The sequence below is a fragment of the Sceloporus undulatus genome, chromosome 1 (genome assembly GCF_019175285.1).
Source record: "Sceloporus undulatus isolate JIND9_A2432 ecotype Alabama chromosome 1, SceUnd_v1.1, whole genome shotgun sequence".
NCBI classification, from domain to species: Eukaryota; Metazoa; Chordata; class Lepidosauria; order Squamata; family Phrynosomatidae; genus Sceloporus; species Sceloporus undulatus.
Genome location: NC_056522.1, coordinates 217,211,129 through 217,234,004, shown reverse-complemented (window position 1 = coordinate 217,234,004; position 22,876 = coordinate 217,211,129). Strand labels below are relative to the sequence as shown.

General features: G+C 37.2%; 1 protein-coding gene across 1 annotated transcript in view; it reads left to right on the top strand.

The window, feature by feature from the left end:
- PKP4 (plakophilin 4) overlaps positions 1-22,876 on the top strand; it is a 154,895-nt gene that overhangs the window by 108,948 nt on the left and 23,071 nt on the right. The window contains exons 11-18 of the mRNA XM_042458480.1: positions 272-488; positions 790-922; positions 4,001-4,214; positions 12,866-13,049; positions 16,566-16,683; positions 17,159-17,350; positions 17,709-17,882; positions 20,121-20,275. Coding sequence (XP_042314414.1) covers positions 272-488; positions 790-922; positions 4,001-4,214; positions 12,866-13,049; positions 16,566-16,683; positions 17,159-17,350; positions 17,709-17,882; positions 20,121-20,275 — 1,387 coding nt within the window. The remainder of the gene's footprint in view (positions 1-271; positions 489-789; positions 923-4,000; positions 4,215-12,865; positions 13,050-16,565; positions 16,684-17,158; positions 17,351-17,708; positions 17,883-20,120; positions 20,276-22,876) is intronic.

Below are 22,876 nucleotides of genomic sequence, written 5' to 3'. Positions count from 1 at the left end.
TATGGTATAGCAGTTTGAACATTGGACTTGGACCCTGGAAAGTCAGAGTTCAAATCCCTCTTCAATCATTTCTTGGCCTAAGAGGAAGGCAATGGCAATCCTCCTTGAAATAAATCTTGCCAAGAATTTCCTATGATGGGGTTGTCATAAGTCAGAATTGATCTGAAGGCGCATAGCAATAACTACTAATGAGTCTTTCTGCTTGCGTCTGTGTGTTAATATGTGTACACACAGATGGTGAGCATTACTTAATATTGATTTTATGTGTTAGGTGTTGGAAATTTACAAAGATCATCCAGTCAGCGTAGCACGCTTACATACCAAAGAAATAATTATGCTCTGAATACAACAGCTACCTACGCAGAACCCTACAGGTCACTTCATTATCGACTTTCTGAGTCCAGTTACAACAGGATGCAACATGCAGCCCCTGCTGATGATGGCACAACCAGATCTCCTTCAATAGACAGCATCCAGAAAGATCCCAGGCAAGCATATTTGCTATATTAATGAAGTGCACATAATTCCCATGCTAAATTGCTCTAAAGTGGTTCCTAGTGCTTCCAGTTTTGTTTTTCTCTAAGGTAGTATTTGCTTTAGTTCATTTAATTTTAGTTGCAAAGATATGTAACATGTTGTCAGTGCCTAAGCTGGGTTAACCCTTTGTGGGGTAAACATTTTATATAAACAGAAATTTGCTGTAGTTTTGGGATGTTGGTAATAGGTGACTAATACATTAAAGAAAGAAAGCACTCACACTTGGCTTTGAATTTTATTTATCTACTGAAGGGAGTTTGCATGGCGGGATCCAGAATTGCCAGAGGTCATTCACATGCTTCAACATCAGTTCCCATCAGTTCAAGCTAATGCTGCAGCCTACCTACAGCATCTGTGTTTTGGAGATAACAAAGTAAAAACTGAGGTATGATACAAAATTATTCTTCTGGAAAAATCCTCACTGAAGAATATTTCATATCTGTTAGAACAAGTTGGCCAAGTGATCAGTGACTGTATTCTTTGCTGATGAGAGCTAAAGGGTGTTTTTTTTAAAGTTAAAAATGCCTAAAATTAGCTACATACATATGAGATAGATTAAATATTAGCTGAAATTAATATTTTAAATTAATTTTAATTAGATATTATTAAATTTATTAAAATCCCCCTTATTTCTAATTAATAAAATCTTCCTCATATTTGGTTAAATTTTTAATTGGACTTTACTATCTTGACTATAATATTGTACTAAAAGGAACTAATTGTAGCAATCACTATAATAATAACTGTCTCATTGGCTATACTGCATTTAGTACCTCCCCCCCCCCTTACTGTCCATAGTACATCTAGCAGTTTACTTCAGATTTTCAACACCAAACCACAGTGTCAGTTTTAGATAGATAGACAGAGAGATAGATACATAGATGGATAGAGAAACATAAGGGTGTTAGTGAGCTACTAAAAAGGACTTGGGGCTACATGTGAATAACAGGTTGCATATCAAATCAGTAATTATAAAAGTGACTATAAACATTTTTCAGACATAAAGGGCAAATACATTAATATAAATAAGCTTTACTATGACAGTATTAAAAAAACTTTCTGTAATCTACAAACCTCTTTTTCCTGACCATTTCCTTTTTACATGTTTAGAATAACAATCTTGTGCACCCCACTGACTTTAATATGACTTCTAAATAAGTCTTCTGATATGTAACCAATCTAATGGTTTTTTTAAAATAAAAAAAAAGAATAATCAAGATTTTCTGCTCTTTGCAGATTCTTGGTAACCCATTTTTATGTCTAAAAGCAATTAACAAAAAAGAGCTTATTGAATATTTACGAGCCTTTTAGAAAAACATACAGTTGGCAGCAAATGCTAAATGGTACTTTACTGCTTGAATTTTTTAACAATGTTTCTTCCTGTATTAGAGGACACCTTGCTGTCAGTATTCTTTATATATATATTTAAAAGATTTATGCACACATGCTTTTTAAAGCATTCCTGCATCAGCTGTATGACTTTTTTCAGATTTGCAACCCCTAAAAGAAAACCACTGTTAAGACTTCTTTTTTGTTTTTTCTCCCTCATTGAGTCAGGTAGCACTTAGCATATTTCTATCATACCAGGGATACAGTTCATTGGCCACTGAGGTATTCTCTTGAGATAAGAGCAGTTCCACAGTATGAACCTCATGTGTGGGGGAAAATGTCTCAAATTGTCAAGGGTTATATACTTCTATACTGAAATAGTCAGAAATGTTTCGTTGGCTAGTTCATATTACAAAGAAGGAATTCTTTATTTAAAATGATGGATGAAGAGGAGCTTGCTTTCTTTCTTTCTTTTTTCTTTTTCTTTAGTTCAGCAGTAATAGAGAGAATGCCCTCTCCCAAACATGATGCTATCCACCAAAATATTACTTTGATTTTTAATGCCCTTATAATTATTTCTAAACATTGGCCAATATTTCCTTCTGTGTAAACTTTTGCATGGCTTGAAAGACCCCCCTTTTTAGCTCATCACAGTGAATATTCATATTAATTGATAGTAATGCCATGCGTATCAAAAGGAGAAACTCAGAAGACACTCTGCTATATATGCATTATAATACTTATTTAAAGAATCAAAACACATGTTATTGTGAAGATTGAGGAATGCAAGTCTTCACTCCGGTGTAGTGTCCAGTTTGTGGAATTCCTTCCACAGAGAGATGCCTGAGGACAAAAAATTAATTATCCACATTAAATGCCCACCTAAAGAACAAAACATTTTAATTTTGGTGTGGACTTTATTACATCTTTCTACCTTCTCTAACTTGTTGTTTAGGGTAATAATCAATTTGGGTAGCTGAGATCTGTTGCTGCTCAATTATTTATGTTTTCCCTGTCCTCTTTGAGTTTTTCTATTTATATTTTTTAAATTAATGGATCACTATAACTCGCTTTGCTTGTTTTTTGTGGGCTGCTTTAGGCATTATACAAGACACACATGGACAAACACGGCACATAGGACAGATGCAGCTCTTCAACTCTCCCCATGGCTGATGCTCCCCATGACTGTTTCCAGTCACTGCTGCCAAACTGGCTTCAAAATGTTTTTTGTCCAATGGACACTTATTCTAGGCCAGGAGCAGGCAGTTGTGGAAGTCTAGGTGGCCAAACTAGCCCCCAGAGATCTTTTGAGGGCTGCATACCCACCCAATGCTGGAATTATTTTTTTTAATTATCCCCAGCTACCCTCTAGGGCAGCAGTTCTCAACCTGTCGGTCGCGGCCCCTTTGGCGGTCAAATGACCCTTTCACAGGGGTTGCCTAAGACCATCGGAAAATATATACAGTTGTCCCACCATATTTGTGGGGTTTAGGGACAAAGGACCCCTGCAAATATGAAAAAATTGCAAATAACCTCTACCCCCATGAGAAGGCCCACACAAGTCCCCTCCGGACCCCTACCATGCTTGGATCACCCAATCCAAGCATGGCGGAGGGGGGGGGGAGAAAGACTCCCGTGGGTCCCCTCCTGACCCCTGCCATGCTTGGATCAACCAATCCAGGCATGATAGGGGAGAGAAAGACCTCTGCAGGTCTCATCTGGACCCCTTCCATGCTTGGATCACCCAAGCATGAAAAGAAAAAGAATTGACCGTAAGGACTCCAGAGCAACTCAAGGGACCATATGCAGTCCAGGGGCCACACTTTGCCCACTCAGGCTCTAGGAAATTTTGTGTTAAAAACCAAAAAAAATCATACAAATAAAAAACGAATGAAATAGTATATTATACTGAAATAGTAAAAAATGTTAAGAGTCAGAATAAAATGTAAACAGTAAAGGTATAAATAAAAAGTCAAAAGACAGAGGTCTTTGCCTGACATCTGAATCCTTATCATCATGATTTCAGGTGGATCTTTGAGAAGGTGAATCTGTGAGAAAACTTTCTTCAAAACATTTCACTGTTTTTGTGAAGCTCAGTTGTTAATTGCATTTGGTGTTCAATATATTTTTCTAGGTATGTAGATTAGGAGGAATCAAACATCTGGTTGACCTATTGGATCATAGAGTTCTTGAAGTTCAAAAGAATGCTTGTGGTGCATTACGGAACCTGGTGTATGGAAAATCTACAGATGAAAATAAAATAGCAATGAAAAACGTTGGTGGGATACCTGCACTTTTACGATTGCTAAGAAAATCAATTGATGCAGAAGTAAGAGAACTTGTCACAGGTAAAATTTTAATAGATAGGAAGTAAATGGCATATAGCCAGGCAAAATGTGTTTCTCTGTGCAATAAGTTTTTGTTTGAAATAGTTGAAATGAGACACTCAGAAGCATATTTTATCTAGACCCAAATGAATGTGTAATTCCCATATGTCACTGAATGTAATGGCAATAGTTGTGTCATGAACAACTAGCAAAATTAAAATTATATCATTAAATTATAATATCATATGCACAGCTTAAATTTTTTTACTTGCACGTAGTTTCATGTGGTTAAAGTGAAAATTGGGTTAGATGTGGTGTTTTTAAATGAAATTTTGAAAGAATAAACAATTTTAAATTATTTTTTAAATTTAAAAATATAAACTTAATTTTTAAAAAAAACACAGAGTCCTATCCTTTCTCTTCCCACTGAGCCTTGTCCCACTCACGCTTTTTCAGCATTTAAAGCAACACAGGTGATTGCAACAGTCTGTTTCTGCCAGATGGCAGATGTTTGGGGAGTAATGGTGTCACACCCCTCTTTCAAGTGTTGGCTGGTGCGGACCACACTTCCTACATTATGATGCCCCTGATTTATAATATGCATGTTGTTCAGAATATTTATCTAGATAACTGGATACTGAGACATTTAAGACAGTGAAGACATTAGCCTCTAATACTCATAAACCAGGAGCCCTGGTGGCGCAGTGGTTAAATGCCTGTACTGCAGCCATTCACTCGAAACCACAAGGTTGCGAGTTCAAGACCAGCAAAAGGGCCCAAGCTCGACTCAGGCTTGCATCCTTCCAAGGTCGCTAAAATGAGTACCCAGATTGTTGGGGGCAAATTAGCTTACTTGCTAATTAGCTTACTTGCTGTTCACCGCTATGATCTTTGGAATAGCGGTATATAAATAAAACAAATTATTAATTAATTATTATTAAAGATTATTTTGGCCTCCTGGGCACTCACTCATATACTTTCAGAACTCACATTTATAAGAAATCACTCCATTATTGAATCCAGTAATAGTTGTATAGTGTTTGAGTCCTATTGACAATTTTGTTATTCTGTTTCCATTGTCTTTATAAGGGGTTTTCTGGTATACTTTTAGTAAACTGATTCCTTTTATTCTCATCAAATAATTCACTGAAGAATTTAATCAGCTTTATATTATCAATTTCAGTGTTGTTTGCATATATCATTGGAGAAGGACTCATCCCTAAAGTTGAGAAGTATATTGCCCTGAAAAGTAATGAAATGACAATAAATGGGCTCACCAAAATAAAATAAACATATAGCCTAGCTACCAGTTGTTAGTCCCAGTTAGAGTAGACCCACTGACCAGGTTCCCATTGGCTGAATGAATATACTCTAGTTAGCTCCTCGGCCTTGTGGCTAAGATCAAGTGTAGCCACATTACCACACTACAGTATTATAGTGTTGCTATTTCACTTTTACTTCTCTGTCTCTCTCCCTTTGCATTGTGAGGTTTGTAGTTCAATGAGACCTAAGGGCTCTCTGGCTGAATAATCTTAATCCCCTCCTTAAACTGCAAATTCCAGAATGCAACAAGAGGCAGCCATGAAATAGCAGTACTGTAAGAGTGTAGTGCATTAATCTAGTATGATTCAGACCTATATGTTTGAGTCCAACTGCATTACATACTTAGGACTCATTGCTTTCTTACCTTGCTTCAGATGCTTAATGACCAGTTAGAGGGGGGAAATATTGGTTCTATATTTCATGCAGTTTATGCACAAAGAATATCTTAACTATTTCTTTAAAAATAATCCTTTTTGAATTGAAAAAAACCTTCTTAACTTTTTCTAATGCATGCACGCAACCATATTATTGGATTATGTTGTAATCAGCTGCAGTTTCAGAATACTGTACTGCAACTGTTACAAGTGTTAAAAAAAGTATTCAGCACATCTGACACTTTTCAACAAAGTGTGACACACACATTAAGCATTTAGCCAACTGAATTCCTGAAGTGTTAAAGCACTGTGATCTTTAAATACATGAGGTAAATGAAAGGAGACTCTTCTCCTTGCCTCTCTGCATGCCCTGGCAAAAGATCTCTGCTGGAGACAGCTCTTAGTTCAGTGGGTGCTGCCATGTCTGTCCTATCATCCAAAGCTATGAAAAAATAAAACACTAGACCTTCTCAGTGGTGATACATTTTGTGGAGTTTTCCAGCAGATTCTGCCACTACAGATTTTTAGTTTTAGTCTTGACATTCCCAATCAGAGCAGTCTGGCCAGCGGCAGAGCCAGTTATTCCCTGCACTTGCCCACTCTAAAAAGAAGGCAGGTGTAGAGACTGCTTAGGGAGAAGGTCCACTTGAAGCCCTCTATGCCTGAGAGTTTTGATTTATTGGGTGACCATGATGAAGTCAACCAGAGCTTGTGTTGCATCTTTCCTCCCAGCTTCACCTGTCTGATGAACTTTTTACTAAGACCTGGCCCAAGCATGCTAGCTTGAGCAGTCATTGGTATGACATCAGGGCTAACTATCTCAATATATGTTGCCTGGGCAATCCTGTAGAAAATCATACTACCTGTTTCTCCCCAAGGTTTCTTGTATTCTTTTCAGATAGCCCAACATGATTATTGAACCACGGCTTATTTTGACTGCTTCAGTGGCAGCTCAGTTATTTGCTTAAAACTCTGTAGTTTCAACTTAGTCCATCCAAACAATGCAATTTACTATGTTTGTAGCTCTCAATGTATGTAATCTTCATTGCAGGAAGTGGGGAGGGTAAAGGAACCTGTAACACATCATATCACTATGCTGCTGACTCGTGTGTGTGTGTGTGTGTCAAGTCACCTGTCAACTTATGATGACCCCATGAATTTCACAGGGTTATCTTAGACAGAGACTACTCAGAGGTGGTTTTATTAGCACCTTCTTCTGAAATAGAACCTACATCACCTAGTATTTATTGGCGGTCTCCCATCCAAGTCCAAACCAGAGCTAAACCTGCTTAGCTTCCAAGATCAGACAGGATTTGGTGTCTTTAGGATAGTTAGGCCCTTCTCATGGCTTATTACCAAACAAATGATTTGGGCTGCTAGCTTCAACAGCCACAGTCACATGGGAGGGATTATCCTTGTTCTCATCCTTCTAACAGGAGTATACAGCAGAAGTTTCTCCTACTGTGCACATATCTTGAATCTTTATAACATACATGGAGACTTTAATAGAGATTCTCAGTTCCTTTGCATGGGTCATCATTACTCAATTGGTTGAGAAATGTGAATGGAGTTTCATTGGTAGAATGGGAAGAGGGACAATTCCTGTCCCTACTTCTTTGCACAGTTCCTTCCCCTACCTTTTATAGACCCTGGTGCACCCTGGAGCATTGGAACCATCCAGATCATATGAGGCAGTTAAGTCAGCAAGGAGACAGAGAGGAATGGAAAGTTCTGTGATGCAAACTGAAATTGGGTAGCATTCAAACAGTTAAAAAGTAATGGAGGTAAATGGAAATAATACCTGCACCATGTTAGCTCTGAGACAGTGGTTGTTGTTGCTCATATAACAAGCTAGTTATGTATAATAATTGCTCTTATATTTTTAACTATGGGAATAATTTAAAGAGTTCTCTGTGAAAGAAATTTATGTGGAAATCTGATGTTTAAGTAAATGCTTTTAATATTTTATGTCTGGGCTGTATGTTCTGCAGTAGGCTCACAAAGCCAGTATTTAGTTTTGGATTCAGTATCACTTATATGGAAAAATAACTCTTATATACTCTACTTCTTCAAAAAGCCTTATTCTGCCTCAGGGGTTTTTGCATTTACTTTTGCAGAATCTCATTTTTCATGAGTTGTACTCCGGCTCTAAAAGTTAGTATGATTTATTACTTTTAAAATCAGTGAGGCAGTTAAACAGGCCTTATCTTAGTAACTTGGTCACAAACTCATTATACAGCAGGATGTATTCTTGGTACTTTTACATACATTTTCTTTTCTAATACCACATGGTTTACATTCAGAGTGTAATCTAAAACCAATTATCCATGCCCAAGGCATGAAATCAGTAGGGCCAAAGTTCTTAACAGTGTGGTCAAGAATGATTTCACAGAAAATTGCAGGTGCTTCACTGCTTTTTAGATTGAACCCTTAGGCCAGGATCCACTTATTTGCATCTGCTGGTAGCAATGGATCCAGGAGGAAGCCCTTTCCCTTTCTTGCTCCAGCACCATCAATATCTGATCTGGAGGGTGTGGAAAGCTCACACAGCAGAAGGAGCAAAGGGGAATGTCTTCTTGAAGCCACATCCAAGGTGTTCACCAGAAGAGGAATCAATTCTTCCTGGATCTGCTGGTGGATTTATTTCTTTCCCACATTTGGGTATGCACAATTGGTTCCTGGCTATGATATTTTAATGTAATATAGATAAACCAGTGCTACTCAAAGTGATGGTCTCTGAACCAGTGCCGGTCAGTGAGCCATCAGCTGACAGTCCCAAGAATATTTAATGGAAGGAAGAAATAATTATAACCAATGGGTACAATATAGTGCTGGTCCCTAGCATTTTGGAGGTGAATTGTCTTTTGCATTTTTGTCATCTGGTCGTTGTTGTTTGTACAGTAGGATTTATTTCTGGTGAAGAAATAAAAAAGATAGGTAGAAGAAAATTAGTAGTAGTATTTTAAGTGAGCCTATACTTGCAGTGGGCAAGCTAACCATCAGTATTATAACATGAGAGATCTCAGGCACTACTTAATAATTCTTAGCCTTGAGTTTAAACAGTGTCACTTCAGGTGAAATGAACAAGAGAAAGAAGAAGGGATGAAATCAGTGGGACCAGCATTCTTGATAATGTAGTCAAGAAATATTTCACCAAAAATTAGTTGTGCTTCATTGGATTGCAAATACGATTTTCTTCAGTTCATTGGATTCTATTATTTTGCAGTACTATTTTTTTCTGAGGTTGCCAATATCCATAAATGTAAAACCAATTTTCTTTACTGAAAATAGTATTAGATTAATAGTATTTCTAGATGTTGTTATTTAGTGGCAAGAAGAAGCTTTCATTTATCTATTTATTATTCTGCATTTTCTAAATCCTGAACTCTAGGGGAGTTCTGCAAAGATTTCTCATAAAAGAAAAGGTCTAGCCAAACCTAAAGACTTCCAGGCCCCTTCATCAGGCAAATAATGTTAGCAGAATCAAGTAGGAAATCACTTGGGGAAATTACTTGATCTACCTGAATTATCATATTGCTGTGTGAAGGAATTACTTTTTTCTGAGTGGTGTTACCTCATTGTAGCTGTTTATCAAGTAAGTGCCAAAGGTTTGGGTACCTTGCTGCATCAAAATGACATACTGTACATACTTCATCAGATTGTTCTGCCAGACTCATAACATCTTATACAACCTGAAGGCAGACAGGGATTCAACAGTCTAATTCCACTAACTAGGTGCCTCTTCTAAGGGATTTTTTTTAATATACGGTAATGGAAAAGCATAGTGTGAGAAACACAACGGTCGGAAATTTTATTTGTTGGGGTTTTTTCTTTGTGCTGCCTTTCTCCCAAAGCATCCAAATGTTCAAAACAAGATTTTAAAAACCTCATTTTACGAAAGTTAAATAAGAATTAAATAAATATATTAAAAACCATGATTAAAACAACTTAAAACATGTTGAAAACATAGTTACAATAACAGATAAAAATAAAACTACTACTATATGAGTTATAATTCAAAGGCCTAACTGAATAAAAAAGTCTTCACCTGCCAGTGGAAAAATAGCAGGAAGGGAGCCAACCAGACTTCCTGTGGAAGGATGTTCCATAACCTGGGAACAACCATGTGGAAGAGCTTCTCTCGTGTCTCTCCAAATGTTCATGTGAAGATGGTGGGATCAAGTGAAAACCATTTCTACAGAACCTAAAGCTTGTGCATGGACCCAAGCTACTGTATATAGGGTTTAAAGAGCAAAGATGGTATTTTGAATTTTGCCTAGAAACAAACTTGACAGCCAGTGAAGTTGTTTCAGGAGGTTTCACTTAACCAGCCCCAGTCAATAGCCTGTCCACAGCCTTTTGAACCTTCTTAGGTTTCTGAACAGTTTCCAAATACGACCCCATGTAAAGTGTGTTTCGGTAATACAAACGGGATGTAATCAATGCATGTCACTGTAGCCAGATTGGACTTCTCAAAGAATGGGCATGGCTGGCACACTAGTTTTAATTTTGCAAACACACTCCTGGTGACCTCCAAAACTTGAGAATCCAGGCTCAGTTTCAAGTCCATAAGTACACCCAAGCTGTACACCTTGAGAGTGTAAGCCTATCCAGCACAAAATGAATCCCTGTTCCCTAATCTGCTTTACGACTGACCAGAACTATCTCTGACTGCATCTGGACTTCAGAAATAATTTAGTTTGACACCATCAGGAATAGACTTTGCCCTTAGCAAATTAGAACTATTATTTCTTCAGAACAGCCAATATTCAGCAGATTACAAGATTGTTTCATTCAAGTAAACAATGAACTCATAACACAGTGGGCAAAAGTAACCAAGAAGATACTTCAGTATGAAGTGATAAGAATAATTTAGGAACATTCAGTTAAAACCATACATTCTTTTACAACTTGCAGAGTAGAGATTACATGTTGATTACAACCTCCAGAGTGCCGTATTTTCCGGCATATAAGACGACTGGGCATATAAGACGACCCCCCAACTTTTTCAGTTAAAATATAGAGTTTAGGATGTATTCACCGTATAAGACTACCTCTCTTCCAGTGCACACCAAATAAAAATTTAAAAAACATCAGATTTGATTTCAATATGATAATTTAAATTAAAATGCTTATAACATGCAGATCCTTAGCAGGAAACCTTGTTGTATACAAAGGCTGCTTGGATTGGTCAGCCCTCCCTGTCTCCAAGACTATCAGAGCAGTAGCTGCTTTCATACGATCACCGCATATGGCGGGGATGCGGCCGTTTTTGAGCTCCCCCCACAATATGTGGCGACCGCAGATTCTCCAGTCCAGCTCGGACGTTTGAGCACCTGCCCTATAATATGACACCCGGCGTATAAGACAACCCCCAACTTTTGAGAAGTCTTATACACAGAAAATACAGTACATGTTAAGTGTTTATGTATCATGGAGTATCCTTCCAGCTAATATAATTAACACAATTATGAGACCATTATTTTCGAAGATAAACAAACATAGCTGGAGAACATGAAGCAATATATATTTAAACATTCTGTGTACATAATGTACATAGGCTAAGTTCAAACCAAGAGCTGAAAACAAGCATGGATGTGCAGCAGCCGCCCTTCTTCCTCTCCATTCTCCCCTCTTGGGTGCAGTTCTGCACTCTAAATGCTGAATTACCAGCTCAGAACAAATGCTGAGAAACCATTGAAGTATGCTGCGAGTTTGAGGGGAGATACCAGTAAAAACTGAAGGGATCACATCCCTTTTCTTCTGCTTGTTTTAAGATTCTAAAAGACACTGGTAAAGCAGGTTTCTCATTGTGTGAGGAGGGCAACTGTTAGCCATATTTGTCTGCTTCACATGTCATGGTGAACTAAGAATTAGGTAAGGTAGCAAAGCATCTGTGTGGAGAAGCTATGTGTAACAATACAGACTTAGAAAACAGTAGCCCTTTAACAATCTCTAAATTTGAGAGATTGTCTGAAGAGCTGTTGGGGGGGAAAAGGCAGGTTATATGATTCATATAGGTGCTTTCGCCCTCCTCCTTTTTGTTCCTTAAAAGAGTGGATAGTTCTTACTCAGTTTGATGAAATAAGGGATATGATTCCTTTGAACTTTTTTTTTTTTTGCTTTTTTATAGCAATGATGATATTATCTCTTTTTTAAAAAATGCATTTTAGTTATTTGTAAAATAACCAGATCAATATAGCACTGAATCTGTTGTTATTGAAATACTCTGAATCAGAAATGCCTCATACTTTGTAAGCTACCTCATCTCCTATATTTCAACTGTAATGGCAGACACTTGCTGATCCACACAATGTAACATGTAAATGGACCTCCGCAGAATAAATAATTCCATTAGGCTGGCCATGGATAATGTAGATTTCCTGATGTTTATGTGACTAATTGTCTGGGATCTGTATTGGATTATATTTGTTGACTGTAATGAAACCATCTAACAACTCAATCCTAAACAGGTATGTGTGTGTGTATCTATGTATATTTGTGGTGTGAAAGAGAGAGAGAGAGAGATAACTACACAATCCTATTCAGAAGGAAGTCCTGTTGAGTTCAGGGGGCCTTACTCCCAGCTAAACAAGCAAAGGATTGCTGTGTATGTTTCATTGCAGTAATAGGCCTGCAGCTGCACTGACTTTCAAGTATCTTTTCTTTAAAGTACTGCTCTTCAACTATAAACTCATCATTGACTTTGAACCTTGTTATCAGTAACAAGTAATTTCCATGTGCTAACTTGGAAAAGCAAAAGCACATAAAGAAACATTATTGGCTTTATGTTGCTAATTTTCTATTATTATTTTATGCTGTAAAGTAGTTTGGGGTGGGGGAATTACAATACTGTGCTATGCTTTAACTTGCCATTACCAGTCCCGTAGTCTTGAGGGATAAGGTTTGTACATTGAAATAAACAATTGAATTATCTTTGTTAAGCTTTATTTTTATTTTATTATTTTGGTATAGGCGTTCTCTGGAACTTGTCTTCATGTGATGCAGTAAAAATGACAATCATTCGAGATGCTCTGTCAACACTGACAAACACTGTGATAGTTCCTCATTCTGGGTGGAATAATTCTTCCTTTGATGATGATCATAAAATTAAATTCCAGACTTCTCTAGGTCTGCGCAACACAACAGGATGCCTGAGGTAAATTGCTGTGCTTATATTTCTCATCTTAAATAGCAGTTTCTTATGCATCTTTTGTAAACATTCAGTTCTACCATTCAGACTAATAGCCTTTCCTTTTACATAATGAAAAAAGCAAGCATGCAAATTTAAGTTCTAAGGCATTTTATTATATGGTTGATTGCACACCCTATTTTTGTATTTAATGCTCATCTAGTGTTAACTTTTGGCTGGCTTTGGTCCCAAGTCACACTAAGCAATTTAATATTTAGCATATTAACCAATCACTGCTGTGGTTCAAGCCATTCTATTAGTGTAAGCTTGAGAGAATTATTACAGAGTATACACATCAAAGGCATGTAATGGTAATGGCCAGTATCCAAAGAGCTACTTTAGACATCCTCAAGGGATTCCAAATAGGGTTATTTATTCTTCTTTAATAGGAGAAATGTTCCTCCCATTCTGTATTAGAAACTGCTTTTATATCTCTTCCAATTTCAGACCAGTTTACAATGTGCAAGAAAGGTCTCGTATTCTTGTAACCTTACCTTTTGGGCATAAAGAACTAGTTCAGTTGTTATTTTGGCTGGGTCAATCTGTAAAATCCAAATTAAATTTAATTAATTTGCATACTACCCCTACCCCACAAATCTAGAAAAAATAAGGATCCAGTAGAAGTGCCCTATTCTAATTGTAACTAGATGGTAGCACATTTTAGTATGTTTTGGGGAAATAACTAAGTATGAGGGTTGCAGCACAGACACTGTTGGCAGTGAGGCTCCTCTCAGCAGTTATCACACTCCTGCCTGCAGGATGTCCCATACAAACAATTATTCCCAACAAGTCAGCCTTTTCCCCCTAGACCTAGGACATAATCAGACTACTGCTCAGATACAGTAGGTTTTCAGACTCTGCTCCAGAGGCTAGTTATGGACAGAATGGAGTATAGAATAGTCACAGAAAAGAAAACAGAGAAACAACATGAGACCAGATTTTACCTTTAATTTTGGAAACTCAAATGATGGATTATGGGTTGGTGTACTGCCCAACAGTTTTATTAGATGCTGTTCATGAAACTAGTTTCAAAAGTACCTGTCTATCTTGAAATGGAGGCCTCTTGGATCCAGACTTGCTTTGTTGGATACAGCTTGATTCAGAGTTCAAGTAATGCTTGCACTAGCATAGTACATCTGGAGATGCAGGATACATTTTAATAAAAACATGATTGCCAGTGTGGTGTAGTGGTTTGAGTGTTAATTTAGAACACTGGAAGACCAGAGTTCAAATCTCCCCTTGACCATGGAAACTACTGGGTGATGTTGGGCAAGTCACACTCTCTCAGCATCAGAGAATGGCAAAGGCAAACCCCCTCTGAAAAAATCTGCCAAGAATACCCCATGATAGGATTGCCATAAGTCAGAAGTGACTTAAAGGCACACAATAGCAACAAGATATACTTTATGATTCATGTATTTGAAAACATGCTTTAAATTTTATATGTTGTCTTAATCTGAGCCCTGAAATAGATTCTCATACAGTCAGATTAGCTCAAGGCATTCCTCGAAAGAAAGCTTTATTAAATATCATGGTGATATATATTACAGCAAAGAAAAACTTCATCACTATCTTCAGGCTTCCATGGGGTCTTCCTGTCCACAGTGCACTAACTCAGAGGCTGCAAAAATGTATAGTCCTGCCCTGGGGGAAAGCCAGGTCATCATGTCTGGTATTTTAACATGTTTTTCTGGAAGCAGATGAGCCTCAGTCTCATTCTCCTGCACTTAGAAACAGGAGGACAAGCAAAATCCAGTTAAATTGCAACCTCATTTTATCTTTGGAATGCTTCGATACAGGGTGAAAAGTTCAGTAGCCTCTGATTCTCCTGTATGCAGTAGGATAACCCTTTCAAGCCCTTTACAAGGAATCTGTGAATAGTTTGTCTATTTGTGCATATTTCTTTCATGGGGTGTGACAACCACATGTGTTTAAGGCTGTCTTAGTGTACCCCACATTTAAAGTAACCTTTAACCCAGGCTAAGTATCCAAGAGCATGGGGCTGTCATAGATGCCACATAGCTACATCTTTTGTTCCTCAGTGACTTCAGGCACTCAGAAAGCAGATTTTCATTCCAAATTGTCTTGATCCATTCAATTTGAAAACAAGCAGCATAAAATGGAAGAGACAAAACCCAATAACAATAACCATTTCACAAAAAGTAATCTTAGTGAGATAAATTGAGAAGCCCTGAAAGTGTGTAACAGCAGCATTTAATCTGAGTATAGCCTCAAGCTTTTATAATACAAAACATACATCATCTTGCATATATCATCTTTCTAGATGTCTCTCCTCTCACTACAGCTTGTTGTTGCCACTACAACTTAGTTGGTGCTGCTCATCATTCTTCAGTCCTCTCATCTATAAAGCAGTCATGATGTTCCTCCACACACAACGTGTTTCATCCACCTTGTGATGCCATGATCTGCTACCACAGCTGTTATTTCAGCTTTGCTCCCTGCATCTGTCCATCTCACATCTCCCTTTGTGATCTTTCTCCTGCCGCCACCACCTTTTTTTGGCAAGTCCTCTATTTCCTGTTTCACATATTTAGTTGTTGCTCGTGCATATCTCTTCAAATCCCTTTGGATCTAGAAAAAGGACATGCCTTACAAGCCAGAATGTGATGCAGAAAACAATAGCAGTATGAATTAACCTCACCAGAGGAATACAGTATCTAGTTTTTGGACACTGCCTTTAAAAATCACAGACAACAAGGAGGCTGTTTAGAAACCCACCCACCCACCTACTCTAGTGATGAAACTAAAAGGAGTCTCTTGCAGTTAGCTTAAGGTGTCCTTGTTTTTGAGCTGTAAGGATCTTAGACTCTCAAAGTCTTTATGGAAGCAGCCATTAAATATGACCTGAGAGACCATCCCAGAACAGACCTTATGTATATTGCAAAATTTGGCCCATTTATTGCCTATGTAGTAGAGTAAAGTGACTTACAATTGGAAAAGGCAGTGTATTTGTTATCTCTCCCCCCCAACTTGTCCAGAGCTATTTTTGAGCCACTGAGTGATCTGTAGAAACTGAGAGCCTGACACTCAGTTTTCTATATTTAACCTGAATATGTACACGTTTGCCTAATCTACAGGGGAAATTCACCTCATTGCTTTAGAAAGAACTGTAGGTTTGTAGGCACTACAGGAGCAAGAAAAATCAGTCTCTTTATCTTGTGGTAATATTATTCCTGAGGGCATTTGGATCTGCCCTTCCAACAGTTCATTTTATCTACTGAAGGATATATTGTGACAACAGACAGAAGTGCATTTTGATAGTTGGCCTGTTAGCTGAAGATGTCTTTTAAAATTAAAATGTTGAACTCGGTATTGAACTCTGCCACATATTTATACTTTCTCAAAAAGAAGATATCATCTAACCAGAGTTCCTTCTGCAGATAAGTAGTTGTATATATGTATGTTGCAGACAAGAATACTAATATATAAAATGTTTCTTGTTAAATTGTTTTTCTTCCATAGGAACCTAAGCTCTGCAGGCGAAGAAGCACGGAAACAAATGAGATCGTGTGAGGGCCTGGTTGATTCGTTGTTATATGTGATCCATACATGTGTGAACACTTCTGATTATGACAGCAAGGTTTGCAAACCTTTTAACTATTAATTATCTTTTCATACCAGGAGAGCTTCTGTTTGGAGCTGTAATATATAGATACTGTTTCAGTCCCAGAGTTTTTGCACTGAGTATTAAAATGTAAACTCATCATCATAAATGTTTCAGTGTGGATGTAAACCTGAGGATTGAAATAATCAACTTTAAATTGTCATTTCTTAATTATTCTTGAGTAGATTTAGTTGTTACTGAATTGGGGCAGGATCCTTCTGGCCAAATTTGAAGACCTCTGTATTAGAACAAAAGATATCAAGGGATCACTATCAATCACTATAATTAGAAAAACTCTGTTTAGAAAAATTCTCTATTCTCTAGACTCTGTTCTCCAACTAATCCCCCAGTTTTTCTACCCCAGATAGAGGAGATACCAACCTGACTGTTTTTTCCAAACCACCATTATAGCAGACATTTCACTGTAGAATCTCCTCTGTTTGGCTTACAGACTGTGGAAAACTGTGTGTGTACATTAAGGAACCTTTCCTACCGTCTAGAGCTTGAAGTGCCTCAGGCCCGCCTGCTGGGTATTAATGAATTGGATGATTTTTTGGGGAAGGAATCACCAAGCAAAGATTCAGAACCAAGCTGCTGGGGGAAAAAGAAGAAGAAAAAGAAGAAAACTTTGCAAGAAGATCAGGTTGGTTCTTTCCCGTTTCTCCTTTGCATATCTGTCATGGCAAAACATCAATAACTTTTAGCTACATATTTTTCTATACAGTTTGCCCTTGCCTTACGCGGGGGATCTGTTCCAGAACCGCCCTCCCCCCCATGTAAGGCAAATTCCACGTATGCTCCAGCCCCATTGAAAATAATGGGGCTCGTGCACATGCCACCATTTATTGTGCATATAGTGCATCCACATCATATGCGCATAGTATTATGGTTTGAGGGGTTGGGACAGCTACTTTAGAAAATAATATGTAGCTGTTAAAAAGTATTTTTTCATTTATCTAAAAAGTCCACACTTACACATAATATTTATGTTTTTTTCACAGTGGGATGGAGTTGGCCCGATACCAGGATTGTCAAAGTCTCCTAAAGGTGTGGAAATGCTATGGCACCCTTCTGTAGTAAAACCATATCTAACTCTTCTAGCTGAAAGCTCCAACCCAGCTACTTTGGAGGGTTCTGCAGGATCTCTCCAAAATCTTTCAGCAGGCAATTGGAAGGTAGGGAATGAAAACTGAAGTTGTTGAGATTTCTGTTTTTCCACCAGGGATGTTCCAGTGGACAGCCAGATGTGACATGAAAATATTGTCGCTGGTATTTTCCATGCATTACTTGCAGGTTATCCTTTTGCTCCTCTTTTTATCTGGGGAAACTTGCTTTGCATCTCAAAGTTGCCTCTGAGCACTTTGAAAATCTGGCCCATGCAGGCAAAACATAATTAGTATATTTGGACCCATGTTTATTAGTCTACAAATCAAACAGTAGAAGCAAAATGCTACTGACCATAACCCTTTACATCTATTGGCATGTCACTGATATAGCAGAATTACTGGGTTTTATTTATTTACAGTAATTACCTGCCCCAGTCAGCTTTGTAATATATGGTGGTTGGGAAATGCAGGCACAAAGCTATTTCTAGGTCATCAACATCATTTCTGCTAAGGAGGTGAAAAGTACTCTTCACAGAAATAATACAATTTATAGTTTTGTACACAACAATTCTGGACAAATATCTACAAGTAGGTTACTGTCTCTTTAAGGTCACATTGATACACCACCCTAAACTGTGAATATTCTTAACTTGAATTTGTTGAAACAAGCCATATTCATTAACTACAGTTTAAAAAACACATTCTATAGAATGTTGATTTTCCCACGTTTCCTTGTTTGCAAATATCACCACTCACCAAAGTCACAATCTCACCCCTCACGTTTTTAAACCATACTTTCAGAGTCTTCTTTCTGTCACTTAAATCTGTGTTGGAGAACCACTCTAGGGGTGTAACCACAATGGAGAACTAATGCAGTTTGATACCACTTTAACTGCCATGTCTCTATCCTACAGAATCCTGGGATTTGTACTTCAGCCAGGCAGCAGCACTGACAGACTAGGCTAAATACCTCATCAAACTCCCTCACCTAGTAGGATAAAGTCATGGCAGTCAAACGAGTCAAACTGCCTTAATTGAAAAGTGATGGTCTAGAATGATGGTCTTTAATTTATCATTCCCTATTTAGGGATTACACAGACTGCCTTACCAGATAGTTTTTAATTTCACATACTTGGCATTCATTATGGACCTCATTGTGTCCTTTTGTGCCTTCCTTTTATACAATTAATACTTTTCCATATTTATAGCTCCATTATTTTCATCATTTTCAGGTGAGCTTTTACTTTGCATTGTATAACCCTTTATTTTCTTATTTATTTAAGAAAGATGGGGTGGTAGTTTTTTCAGTAACCTTCTCACCAACAACAGTGGAGTTAAAATGAACAGTTCTACTAAAATTTATGACATTTGTATTAATATTAGTTGATGCAGAGAGTGACAACACATTATAAGTATTTTTCCCTTCCCATTCTGGTTTATATATCAGATTACAAATGTGCTTCTGTCAGAAAACATTGAGGGATTTTAAAAAACCCAGTACATCCTCTATATTTAAAAGAGAGAAAGTCTTTACTATCATTTGATAGTCATTCGTTTAGCTCAAAGGTTCTACAGAGATTCACAATCCAGCATTTCCTTAGAGTCAAAAGAAGGAAGGTGAAAGCTTAATTAAATCAGATGAAGATGAGATATATTTTCAGCAAAAAACAGGAGTAGATTAATTGGTGCTCACAGATAGATATTATCACTAAATACTTCTGTTTGCAATCCTCATAGCTGGAGTACTGCAAAAGCATGGAAAACCTTAAATCACTTTAATTTATTTACCATGGTTTTTTTTTTAAACATACTGAAGCAGTATAAAATGATAAGTGGCATATACTGATTTAAAAGGTTCACTAAGTGATTTTCCCAACATGTTTTCTTTTCTCCATAACATATTAACACATCCTTAATAGTAATTAAAACAATTATCTCACTTCATATTTCATCTATATTCCTATTTCATTTCATTATATTATGGATGTTAATAAAAAGTCTTCGAATTCTAACATGATGACCAAATTATGAGTAAGTTAACAGGAGCTGGGTAGCTACAGCCCTTTTGCAAAACTTGGGAATGTTACTGTTTTGGACTAGAATTCCCAGAGTGCCTCATGATAGCTACTGACCGTGCTGACTACTGGATTTTGGGAGTTGCCATTAAAAAAAATACAATTTCCAAGGCCTGCCCACTTGTACTTCAAACAACTCTGTTTAAAATATATTAAAATCCATTAAAATCAGTTAAAAAAAAATAATGAAAAAGCAGATGCCTTTAAATACTTTTGTATTTTTGTGTAACAGTTCGCAGCCTATATCCGAGCTGCTGTTAGAAAAGAGAAGGGGCTTCCTATTCTTGTGGAATTGCTGAGAATGGACAATGACCGAGTTGTTTCCTCTGTGGCAACTGCTTTGAGAAATATGGCATTAGACGTTCGCAACAAGGAGCTTATTGGTAAGTAAGGAGAGGACCTAACTATCTCAGCTGACAGTATGTCAAACACTGTTAGGTTTTTTTTAAAAAATTGTCTTTCTGTGCCTCTAGCCAATCTGTGTCTTCTATAAAAGCAAGCAGACACTGGAAAGAAAACTGTTTCAGGCAGGAAGTTTTATTTGCAAAGCTTGGTTGAAAATGAAGTTTTTTTGTTTGTAAAGTCATAACCTTCTCAAGATCCATTATGCTGATGATGAATTCCGGCATCAGCCAAATATATTCTTGCCTTTGGGATCAGTAGCATTAAAAAATTCATTTTTAAAACCTCTTATTCTGCCTTAATAGGTCTGTCAAAACAGGGATAAAAGCAGGGAGGTTTTATAGAGCTGAAATAACCAGTTTCCTATATATGATAAAAATTGTCTGCCTTCTTTCCTCTGTCTTGATGGATTTTTGCAAAAGAAAATAAAGGCTATTGGTCATTACAACAAAGGCAGTGGTGTCAACTGTTGTCTTCCAGATACTTTGGATTACAGCTCCTACAATCCTTGACCAAACCAGCTGGGATTTCTGGTATTTCATGTCCAAAACATCTTGGAAGACTATGAGAATCACTAGCATAAAGCCCTGGTCAGACCGTACAGCCTTTCAAAAATCAGACCATACAGCTTTTCAAAACAAAAAACTTCAGTCACTATGTTCTTTGAATATGGAGCAGTAGTAGTATTCCCATCTGGTCCTTTTAGAGTCAGACTTGTGTGCCTGTTTATTATATCACAAGATAAACAGGATAAATGAGATATGCAGGAGAAACAGGAAATTCCACAGTGGCAAATGTTCATTAGTACTAGAATTATTATTTCCCCATATATAAATAAATGGGCAATTTCTTATATTTGTATATTAAAGTGACTTGTGTCCTATAAGTCCTCTTTATTTCAATGGATCTACAATAAGTATAACTAAATCTGGATCCGTCCCACAGCATTTCCATTAAAATGTTTCAAATACAGATTAATAGTAATTCCCCATTAAAAAGTGTTTTCTTTTAAGTTGTATATCAGCACTTGCTTGGAGTAGGGCCGGCTCATGCATATAGGTGAACTAGGCAGCCACCTAGGGCGGCAAAATTTAGGGGCAGCGCAGCAACTTTTTTGTGTATATATTTGCGTAATTAAACAATATTAAAGTTAAAATTCAGCATGCAACGTAAAAGCAAGCTACGATATTGAGAGTTTCTTTGTACAATGGCCAAAACATAAATTTGCACCCACCTGTGTCCGTGATACGGTCACATGACGGTACATCATTCACCTTCCACATGCAACTTGAATGTAACTTCAAGGTCAACAGCCTCCTCTCCTCTCACTGCCCACCCACCTTACCCTTGGTGCCACAACACGGAACGCCAGTCGTCTTGAGTTTACTGCTTACAACAAACAAATTGATTTGATTTTATACGTTTGCCTAGTACATTTAATACTGTCTTGAATTCTTAGTTTTAAACTAAGTAAAGAGGAAGTTTTAGTTGTTTAGGTGAGTACTCTATTAATACAGTATCTTAGGGGATGGGGGTGCACAGCCACCCTGTATCCTATGTCTTTTATCATTACGTAATCAGAAATCAGAAATAATAACCACCGGTTGATATATTATTTTTTATGGTTTTACATTAAAAACACTATTTTTCTGTGTTTCTGTGTTTTTTTATTGAAACTCCATTCCAATTGTCACAGCAGTAAAAAAGTCTTTAACCTGTAAAAACCTAATTGGCTTTTTGACTAATTCTCAGTACTATGGCGAGAGATTGGAACCTAAGTTTTAGGTTTAATAAACGAAATAGCAGAATTCAAGGGGTGAAAATAATTATGAGGGGCAACAGAGGGTACCAAAATATTTCTCGTCTAGGGTGGCAAAATACCTAGAGCCAGCCCTGGCTTGGAGGTATCCTGTTCTAGCTGAGAATTTATGCTTTTCTCATAAAATCTGCCTACTAACTGTCATTTATATCCAAATAATTCTCTAATTTTTATTTTACAATGTTGTTGTTAATTAAAAGCCAGTGAATTACCATAACAGTCCAAATGAAAGCACTCTATTTAGTTTTAGTTATTTTCCTTTGCTTACAGTGCACTTTATAGTGTTTTCTTTGAAAGCAATTGAAATTCAAGAATTCTTCCCAAAATCATTCTTTGTGGATAAAAAAAATGAAGCAATTAATATACTGTGCAGTGTTTGCCTCACTGAGCCATTTTTGAATCCTGTTATTGCATGTCAGTCCCAAAATTAAGGGAACAGGTATTTCTCTTGTATAACTGTTCTGTTTCCTGTATTTATTTACTGTTTCCATATTTGCTAGACCTAAATATTAAGTTCTAACTTTTTTATCAGTTCCAACTTCTGCTTGCAAGCGCAAAAAGAAAATATACCCTGGTGAAATATCTGTTCTGTTTCTGCAAACCATAGATTGCTTAAAATCTATGCAATTAATTTGATTGTGGCTTCTTGCTGTATAATGGCTCAGCTTAAACAAGCTTATCTAAAGCAAGTACACAGATTTGTGTATTCCTGTATACTTTGGCAGGTTGCCATAGTCATTTTTAATTACTCCACTCCCCCCCCCCCC